General features: G+C 40.4%; 1 protein-coding gene and 3 non-coding genes across 4 annotated transcripts; all 4 read right to left on the bottom strand.

Annotated features, from left to right (window-relative positions):
* Positions 1–1641: 1641 nt before the first annotated feature.
* Positions 1642–7075, bottom strand: LOC147628173 (rRNA 2'-O-methyltransferase fibrillarin 1-like). Its single transcript, XM_086813218.1, has 7 exons — positions 6899–7075; positions 6408–6715; positions 5307–5402; positions 4924–5001; positions 4655–4831; positions 3198–3266; positions 1642–2087 (listed from the first exon to the last, which is right to left on the bottom strand). Exons 1-7 carry the CDS (start codon positions 6933–6935, stop codon positions 1911–1913), a joined length of 942 nt encoding a protein of 313 aa, XP_086669344.1. The 5' UTR covers positions 6936–7075; the 3' UTR covers positions 1642–1910.
* Positions 3646–3715, bottom strand: LOC147628176 (small nucleolar RNA snoR60). The gene has a single exon (XR_015268209.1). It is a non-coding gene; the product is annotated as a small nucleolar RNA snoR60 (small nucleolar RNA).
* On the bottom strand, positions 4218–4285 carry LOC147628175 (small nucleolar RNA snoR60). Its single transcript, XR_015268211.1, has one exon. It is a non-coding gene; the product is annotated as a small nucleolar RNA snoR60 (small nucleolar RNA).
* Positions 4410–4478, bottom strand: LOC147628174 (small nucleolar RNA snoR60). Its single transcript, XR_015268210.1, has one exon. It is a non-coding gene; the product is annotated as a small nucleolar RNA snoR60 (small nucleolar RNA).
* Positions 7076–10378: the final 3303 nt, after the last annotated feature.

Raw genomic sequence — 10378 nt, 5'->3', positions numbered from 1 at the left:
CAATGCAAGAAAAGGAAGGTTGAATCAAAGGGAAAAAGTCTACTTGTAAAGGAGATTGACTTGTCTCCCCCCATCCCATATCCATCAACTCTTGTACTTGCCCTGCCACTTCATGTTTCTCCACTAGTGGCTTATTGACGGACTTCTCCATGCATCCATGGCTCATCCATGTATTACAAGTGCCCTCTTTCACAACTATTACCGTCCATCCAGAATCCATCTCTCTCTCTCAGAATCCAACGTCATGCATAGTTTCTTCCTCTTCGGGAGAATTTCAACAACAGTACTTCAACCACTGCCATTTTAGCATCAAGGTGTGTTTCCAAAGTTGGGTGTCCTAATATAAAAAGCTGAAGAGGACCACTTAAACACACTTTTAACTCCATCTTCTCTACATCAATTAAATCAAATAGCTCAAGGTATACATGCATTATAGGATCACTTGCATAGGATAGAGCAGCATTCTGGTCACAGGTTAAAATCACGTCTCTGCCAATAAGTTGGCCATTGAAACCTGGTTTTTCCTAATTTCGCAACTGTCATGGTGTCTTTACATGATCAAACAATGAAGGGGTCTGACAATATTCTGAGGCGAGCATCATCTTCAGAGTTTGCAGATACTCAAGATCATCATAGGGGACACATAGATTACTCCACTAGGAAGTATTTGTGGCATGGTCTTAAGGCACGGAGGCACCTTCTTGTGTCTGCTTAACACATTTCACTTTGCTGCTGTTGCTTCAAAAGACAACTCATCCATCTTTGTAGTATAATTCCTCATTACATTTTTCTGGTAGTGTTTCTTTCTACTCGCCCACTCTTTAGAGTCACCTTCACTTTAAGTATCAAATAAAAATGTGGGGTTACTCTATCAAGGGTTCTGAAAGTGAAGATTGCAAGATGAAATTGAGGAGGTTAATTATCAATGTATGATTATAAAAAACCTAGGGTTTTCAGACCACACATGGGCAGGTCCAGGTAATACCACAGCAAACCATTTCTTCATCGAGAGGTCCAAATTCTTCCCCAGTCAAGTGTGGTCTACGTTGAAATTGAGAGCATAGCTAAGCAATACCTTTCATAGACCATAGCTAAGGAAATTTTGAGCTTTACTGAGCATTACTTGAAATAATACACTTTTTCTCCTTCAGACAAGGCACGAGAAAGGGGTGATCGCAGAGGGGCGCAACTCTACCTATATTTACAAAAGATGTGACGTTAACCTTGCAAATATTTACAGGCCTGAGTGAAGGGATTTTGTATGATTAAAAAGTGCAAACTTAGAATAACTGACTAGGCTCGCATGGAAAGAGTTTCCAAACAACCACCTTGCATGGCTACAATGGAATGATGCAAGGACGAGAGACATACAAGTGTTCTTCTGATACATTGATACATAACATAGCTCTGGCTGAAACATGTATGGAACGGAAATGGAAAGAATGGGGAACATTTGATTACAATTGCCACAGTGGACAAAAGCAGGAGTTGCCCAGACAACAGATTACCAAGACATACAGCCACAGCAGCACCAACAAACATGGGTTTGTAGCATGTGGTTACAAGCCCTGTTGGTCAAGGAGCATACACAATTATCTGAACCAAAACACACTCTTTCCACCTCCACACATACACACGCACATTATTGCTGACAATGCTAAGTTAATTCCCTGAAAACAGGCATTATACTTCTTTTAACTGCACTTGAGTTAATCATGTACAGAACAGGGGAATGAACCAGTATTGAATCACTTTGTCATACAATGCTCACTGCTATTCCACAACATTGTTCATGGCCCAGAGGACCAAAAATGGGTATAGTCACCATAAGATGACACCAGATTGGCCCAGATATGTAAAGCACTCTGGCCAAAAAGGACTCTCATTTGTCACCCCAACAGAAGCAACTATCATGCTCCAGCCTTTTGCTTTTTGGGCACCCTATAACCACCCACAACACAGGCATGATCCCTTTCAAAAGGTTCTAATGTCACTTGCTCTGCTGGTTTGAACTGCTCCTTTTGCAGCTTCTTCACTTCCTGGGCAAAAACTGCTTCAGCAGGAACAGTTGAATCTATACAATTTGCCTGTTCCAACAGGAATCATATTGATCTCTCTCTCTCTCTCTCTCTCTCTCTCTCTCTCACACGCACACACAACCAGCATGGTCTTCACGTTATGTATTTGGTCTCATTCTGCATACGGTAATCTCTCTCTCTCTCTCTCTCTCTCACACACACACACACACACATCCGGCATGGTCTTCATGTTATGTATATGGATTGGCCTTCTGCATACGGTAATCTCTCTCTCTCTCTCTCTCTCTCACACACACACACATGTGGTTTGTAATTTTGTAGATGTCATTTCAAAAATCAAGCCCAAAACTCTTTCAGAACTTGGACCAATTCAAGTGAAATTTAATTACTTTTGGTATATACACACACTTATTAAGTGTGGACAAGTTACATCGATAGGCATAGAGAGCTCCTTTGGCTAGGTGGTACTCTGAGAAATGCTTTTGTTCCTATGCAATAAAAGATAACCTGAGAGAAGAAGGGAAGGGGGGAAAAAGGGGGGGATCTTTTGTTCCTATGAAATAAAAGATAACCAAAGAGAAGAAGGGAAGGGGCAGTCCAGATTTCCTAGTCCCTAGTGTGGTGTTCACTCTGTTTGCATAGCATGCTCAAAAGCACCCTTGTGTTTCCTCTCTTGGTTTAAATTGCCTTACCTGGCAGGGCATGGACCAATATTATATATATATATATATATATATATATATATATATATATAATATTGGTCCATGCCCTGCTCGTTACCTGGTATTTATATATATATATATATATATATATATATATATATATATATATATATATAATATTGGTCCATGCCCTGCTCGTTACCTGGTATTTTATATATATATATATATATATATATATATAAAATTGCCCCATGGGTATCAAGTGGGGCATGGGCCAATCATATAATATATATATATATATACATATACATACATACATACATACATACATACACATATACATATATATATACATATATATATATATATATATACCATTGTAACAACTATTATGCATGCATTACACCACCATCTCAATGCAATGTAGCATCCATATCTGCCGAACTGTAAGCATACATCCATGCATGATCAGTAAAAAGCTACGGCAAGAACGCACCTTAATGGATATAACAAAGTGTCCTCCATTCTTCAGAAAATAATGACCATTCAAAGCAACAATACGTGCCTGCATTGCCAACAAATGAATGTAATTGAGCTTTTATAAACTCCGTCATTGAAATATAACATAAGACAAATCTTGCAACTGCATGCTGTAGTCATTGAAAAAGCATCTCAAAACATGCCCATCACTGTCCAGGGTCAATGCTCAAATCTTTTCCTTAGGAGATGAATATTTGTATACATAAGCTCAGACTGCTTCCTTTACCAATGGGCTACATGCTAGCAGGCATCAATGCTCAAGTTTTGAGCTGTATGCAAAGAGATCCAAACAAATCACAAACTTGCCATATACCAGCTGATCCGTCATGGTAGCTTCACTTTACTTCCTTGAGGGTGAAAAGAAGAAATTGCACACACACAGAGACTGGCGGTTCAACTTCATTAGCATCAGCCCATGGACTTTTTCACTCACAAGATTGTGAAGGGGAATCCAAAAAAGCTCATCACTTGCTTGAGTTTTCCTATTCTCAAGCATCTCGTTTTCAGTTCTAAACCCTGGTTCGCATGAGAAGGCAACTTCACAAAAAGCACTTTGCCAGTGACGCTGAACTCAATCACCTAGATAAATTACATATTCATGTATTTATTTACCATCATAGCATCAAGAAAATAAATTTCTTCAGTCAAATCATGAAGGGGGGCAATCCACGATGCACATAAGATCATCTGCCAGTCTGTCACTCCTACCATACATGATACCAGAACATTCCAGTTGAGCTACATGAAGGGGCATACTATGTAGTTTGAATCATGTCCTAAACACAACAAAAACAGGAGTACCATGAGAATCTACTTAAGCACCTTCAAATCATCAACTCCATCATGCATACCTGCTCCCATTATTGCTGCCCAAAAATAGGTACAATTTTATAAGTAAACATATGTCCACCTTGTGACAAGTCTGTGAATAAACCACCATGATGAATACAAGCACAAATTGGTGGACTAACTTATCAGCATCAGCCCATGGATTTTCAGTCACAAGATCATGAAGGGGAATCCAAAAACGTTCATCATCTGCTCGAGTTTTCAAGTTTTTAAGTCACCAGGTTTTCGAGCCTGGTTTGTGCATTTTGTCAATAACACCACAACCCAAAACCCCTTAAAAAAGCCACATGTTCGAGGACTTAGCACAACTGGTCATCGCAGCATCAGAAAATGGACTTCTTCACTCACTATTCATGAAGGGGAATCCATGAGTAAACATCATCTGCCAGACTTTAAAACAGCCCACGTACCGGTTGAGTAGCTTGCAGAACATGTAACCAAACTCAACTGACACAATAGTGACATGAGATGGCTATGTTGAAGTCGATTACACCAATTGAATAGTTCTGGAATCGAAGGGAAGAAGTGCACTGGAAAAATCCACAAAAATACGCCATGGGTTACCTGGTCAGGCTGGGCAACATCAGCAAATATTACATCAACCATCCCCACCAGCATACGGTATCGCTGTGGATGGCGAGCATCTTCGATGATTGGTATGACATTTGTCCTCTTTTTGGCCATGTTGACTAAATCACGCCCACTTCTATGAGAGAACTCCACAGCATATACAATCCCAGTCTGCACCAACCTCAACAAAACTCACACAGAGCTCTATCGAGTCATTCTCCACACCAACAATCAAAAACTGAATAAAACAAACCGAACCTTACCGGCCCAACTATATCGGATACATGAGACACCGTAGTACCAGAAGCTGCCCCCAAATACAAAACATGTGCTCCTGGTTTCTGAAACAATACATAAAATCTGATAAGCCATAGTCCCTCAATGTTTGCTAGAGAGCATACCTCTTTCTGGTTCCATATCATCAGAAACTAAACCCAAAGAATTTAGAACGTGACACCATCACTCATAATCTCAAATGCTGTACCACTCTCTAGAAACTTCAAAATCTCACCAAAAAGACCTGCCATGCCCTAAGAGCACACTAACCATACACAAATACGACCTCTGTACTTTAAATGGTAAAGAAAAAGCCTCTCCCTTTAAACTTGGGAAGGAGAAAGATAATTCAATGGCAGGGAGCACTTACAATCCAAATATTATCCACACCACCCAAAATAGCTGCAGCCAGCTTTGAGCGAAATGGGTTCCAAACCCTGTACTCCACCTTCTTTCCCTCCTCAACCTGCAATTTTTGACCATGTAAAACAGGATAATATTGGATATTTACAAACTAGACAAGCCAGAAATTCCATGATTTCTAGGATGAATCACTGTGTTTCTCTAGCAACTTCACCATGCACACCCAAGAAAGCATTCTAAATTCTTCCAACCATAATCAGTCCAACACCTCCCATAGCCAAAGCCCGAAACGCCTCGCATTGCATGGGATTTTGCCACCAAAGCAACACTTGTGCCATTGTGACAAGAGAGAGAACTTTCTAATTCTGAACCCACAAAATGAATGTGAAAACAACTACCAAGGCCACCAGGGACACCTTTGTCACACATGAAAGACCAGAATTGAGGCCCTGATTCAGGCCATGAAATTCATCATGCATAGAGTTGATGTATTATGGCAATCTGCTGTGAGTAAAGATACTCCTAAGATTTCACGAAACACACGGCAAGTTGGGGCAATCCACAATCTGCTGTGAGTAAGGATACTCCTAAGATTTCACGGAACACACGGCAAGTTGGGGCAATCCACAGACTCCACCAAACATATAGCAAATCAAGGATACTCCGGAGACTCCACCTTTGTATGGATGCATGTGGGGAAAATCCCCTCCAAAAAGGACAGGACACCCCCACAACCACATCTGAGAAGGTGAGAAATTTCTGTACCATGATTCTCCCAGTACAAAACAACAAATCTGACATGCGGTTTTCTTCCTCTTCCGAGAGATCCTTTCATTAGTTAAAGAAAAAGCCTGGCAGAGTACAAACACTGCAAAAATGCAATCAATATATACAAAAAACATGAAGGGGGAACTCCCTCCAGAACCAGTCAGAATTTCCCCATTTTGGGAACCGACTATGGACCTTACATGCGCATCCATAATTCTCTCACTACAGCTTACATCCTAAGAAATTAGTTAAAAATCATCATAACCAGCAACAAAAAATAAGATTTAGATGTAGTGACCTCCGCAGCAGCATCCAAAATATGTAATATCATCTCGTTTACCTCGACAGAGATTCTCTTCTCGCCATAGACACTTTCACCCGGAACCATATTCAGAGTGACGAGAGCATCTTCCTTGGCTTTGGCAATGAAGACACCCTCATGTCTGTGAGGCTCGATGATGACCTTGGACCCTCCTTTCATTCCACCTCTTCCTCCGCCACGCCCTCTTCCACCACCTCTACCTCCACCCCTTCCACCGCCACGGCCTCGACTTCCGCCTCCACCAAAGCCGCGACCCCCGCCTCCTCGACCTCTCCCTCCGCCATCACCACCTCTGCCACCACCACCACCACCACCACCACGGCCTCCTGCACATCAAAACACTACCACTTTCAAGACGTAGAGAAAGCCTTACCCTAGACAGGTTCCAGAGAAACGTACAGAAAAACAGCTGGTTTACCATGCAGAACACTTCTCTTGCAGAACGCAAAGCATTCTACAGTTTAACACATCAAATAAGAAGAACAGAAGAAGAGGTTGAGAACACTGACCACGACCACCCCCGCCTCTGCTCAAAGGAGGCCTCATGGCTTTGGTGACAGAGGGTTCTTCACTTTAGAAAGAGCTCGAGCTTAAACCCCTCGTAGAAGTGCAGCTAAAACCCTAGTCCAAATCTTTAGGTCACTCACTAAACAAGAAACGGAGTCTATTTTATGTATGGCATCAAAAAAAATTGTTAGGTTTAAGTAGGTTTTTTTTAAGTCTCTAAAGTAGGAAGTCTCTCTCTTTGTCTCTCTCTCACTCAAGGCTTTCCACCACTATCCTCGACCACAAACACCACTGTGCCAACCCACCCAGCATCAGACGCCATAGATCCGAATAACTATCATGAACAAAAACACCATTGTGTCCATCCACAAAAAAAGGAGACCATGGATCAAATAACTATATAACTATCATGATTGGCCACACCATGGCCAAGATCTATGGAGATTAGCTTTATGGTTTAGAGGCTAGGGTACATAGTATCAGGCTAGGCAGGCTTCAGGAGGAATTTATCCACCTTATATCATATCTTCCCTCTACAAGCCATCATAGAGGAGGCGAGGTCACGGAAGCAACATGTATATTGTTAGTTTGTGGATTTTCACAATGATGTTTTACACGAGGGGTTGACGAAGCTTTGGTGATGTAAGCCTCTGACTCCTTTGGTGAGGTTGGTCAAAGAGGGATTCTCATAGTATTAACTCAAGGCAAAGCATTGAATGGAACCTCTCTCTCTCTCTCTCTCTCTCTCTCTCTCTCTCTCTCTGCGACATGAGTGGCTCCACTTGCCACACTAAAGTATTTCTTCCAAAATAGCTCAAGGAACTTTCCTTACAAAATTGGGCTTGTCTTTTACAAAAATAGCCATAACTCTTGCACAACTAAGGTTGTAACCATAATTAATTGCACATGTGCACAAATTATAACACACCTTAACTATACAAAATTGTCATTGTAGATCTAATAGATATGCAAGGTCATTGTTATGTGCACATTATATGTGCATATACTAGGAGGCTAACCCACCCTAGGCACGTGAGCATGGGAGCATGGGAACATGCTCTAGTGGGGCAAGGGTTAGGTCTAACCTTGGGTTGAGGTTAGGGTCAGAGGGTCACACATGGAAATGGAGAGTCAAGAGTCACTTGAGAATGCTCACCTCGGTCTTTTGAGCCAGGAGCGTTAGTTTATTTGAAATTTCCTAAAGATTCTTAAACTTTGTCAATATGAAAATGCTCAAAATTATCTCCTAGATATTGTGGTCCATTCTGAGTTATACGTTGGATTGGCACAGTTGCGTATAAATTAAAACTACCTCCACATGTCAAAGCTCATCAATAGACCGAAAGAGAAGCTGGGAGGTGAGGATAACATAGTTACTCCTCAAGAACTCGTTGAAGTCGAAGATTTGTCTAATGTTCCACATGAACCTGAAAAGGTACTTGAATTCAGGGAAAGGAAACTTCGTAGTCGCTTAATCCCTGAGGTTAAAATTAAGTGGCAAGACATGGAAATTGAGGATTCGACTTGGGAGCCACTTGAGAATGTTAAGTATAAGTTTCCTTCTTTTCATTGCAAGAGTATGTTATGTGCACATTATATGTGCATATACTAGGAGGCTAACCCACCCTAGGCATGGGAACATGCTCTAGTGGGGCAAGGGTTAGCTCTAACCTTGGGTTGAGGTTAGGGTTAGGCAACCAAGGGTCACACATAGAAATGGAGAGTCAAGGGTTAGGTCTAACCTTAGGTTGAGGTTAGGGTCAGGCAACCAAGGGTCACACATAGAAATGGAGAGTCAAGAGTAACTTAAGGGCCCTCCTATATAATAGGGGTATGGGGCACTCTCAAGAGATGTTCTCTTGTGTAGAGCATTGTGTCTCCTCTCTTGTCATTTCATGCTAAAGCTATGTGCTACTGGAATGAAGTCATATCTCTTGGTGGTATGGGACACCAAGGTAAGGTATGTGGTACTTTGTTGTATTTATGTGTGCACCCTTGGGCTTGGGGGTGGTTAGGTGGATGAGTATATGCCTGGTTTATGCATAGTGATTAGCTAGAAAGGTCTTTAGGGTTTTAATAGTCATTAATCTTTGTAGTGATCCTAAATGGTCCAAAAAACCTTGGTACCAATTTCACTACCGGATCCTTGTCAACACTCTTGAGATGTCTCTTTCCAATTCTCAAGAGAAATAATTACCTTCTTGAAAAAATATGGCTTTACATTTCTTATTTGCTTGTTTAGCGTATGCTTCTTGAGATTTGTATATAGCTTGGCGTTCTTGCTGAAATATGCTCTCAAAATCTCGAGTAAACTCATCAGCAACCTCTACTTTTTGAGAAAGGTGAGAGGTAAGAATGGGTAAAGACTTCTCTCATAATTAATCTGAAGTGATGCATGTGTATTTTTCAAGCAAACTAAACAAGGTGAATGTATATATCTCAAAGTCTAGATTGGGATGAAATACAACCTTTAAGCAAATTTAGAATCGTAATACTAGTAACTTTTGTTTGTCCATTACACTCTAGATGAAATGCAGATGTGAAATCCAACTTAGTGCCTAAGTTGTCAAAGAATGTACTCCAAAAATGACTATAAAACTTAGCATCATGATCAAACACAATGACCCAGGGTAAGCCATGATGTTCAAAGATTTGCTGTGTGGTATAAAATAGGCTTATTTCCTAAAGTGGACCACTATAGTCCAAATCGTGTCATTATGACTCACCGGTAGTAGGAAAGCACATTAATATCTACTCCCATGGTTGATTAGGAATGGGTAATTCCATTAATTGGCCTTGATTTTTACCTTTGTAGCTCTTGATCTTTTGATAAGTCATGCACTTGACAAACAAATCTAGCTACACTTACACAAGAATCTCCATCTAGGTATTTATGGAATCAATTTCTCAAGCAAATTATGCAATCAACCGTTGAACATAAAGCAATTGCATCATATTCAATATAAAGCAATCAACCGTTGAACATAAAGCAATTGCATCATATTCAATATAAAGCAATCACATCATATTCAACATAAAGCAATTGTATCATATTCAATAAAAATCAAGTTTGTGAGTAAACACATGAAAACCCTTCTCAATTCTCTTCCACAAATTGACCTAGCCTATGCTCTGATACCACTGACACAAGAATCTCTATCTAGATATTTGTGGAATTAATTTCTTAAGCAAATTATTTAATCAACTGTTCAACATAAAGCAATTGCTTCATATTCAACAAAAAGCAAGCTTGTGAATAAACACATAAAAATACATAGCTGTCTTACAACACTATTAGTGGGGTACAATCTTCCCCTCTCATGTGTGTGTCATATCTCCACATATGATCATTTGAGTATATTCAATGCTAAAAAATAGGCTATAGCCATTAAAAAAAACAAAAGATGTGCTTTTACTTTGCAACAACGAGCTCTCTCTTTTCTCAAAATAGAGAGCTTTATTTTTATTAAATACTTGGGGAA

The sequence above is a fragment of the Cibotium barometz genome, chromosome 19 (assembly GCF_041138505.1).
Source record: "Cibotium barometz isolate CiBa-2024 chromosome 19, ASM4113850v1, whole genome shotgun sequence".
Taxonomy (NCBI): Eukaryota; Viridiplantae; Streptophyta; class Polypodiopsida; order Cyatheales; family Cibotiaceae; genus Cibotium; species Cibotium barometz.
Note: the sequence above shows the minus strand (reverse complement) of the source record. Positions and strands in the feature narration are given on the sequence as shown.

Coding starts and splice junctions, on each gene's coding strand:
- LOC147628173 (XM_086813218.1), bottom strand. CDS start 6,935: ATGAGGCCTCCTTTGAGCAGAGGCGGGGGTGGTCGTG. Junction 6,716..6,898: donor CAGAGGCGGGGGTGGTCGTG/GTCAGTGTTCTC, acceptor TTTGATGTGCAG/GAGGCCGTGGTGGTGGTGGT. Junction 5,403..6,407: donor AGAAGAGAATCTCTGTCGAG/GTAAACGAGATG, acceptor CAAAAATTGCAG/GTTGAGGAGGGAAAGAAGGT.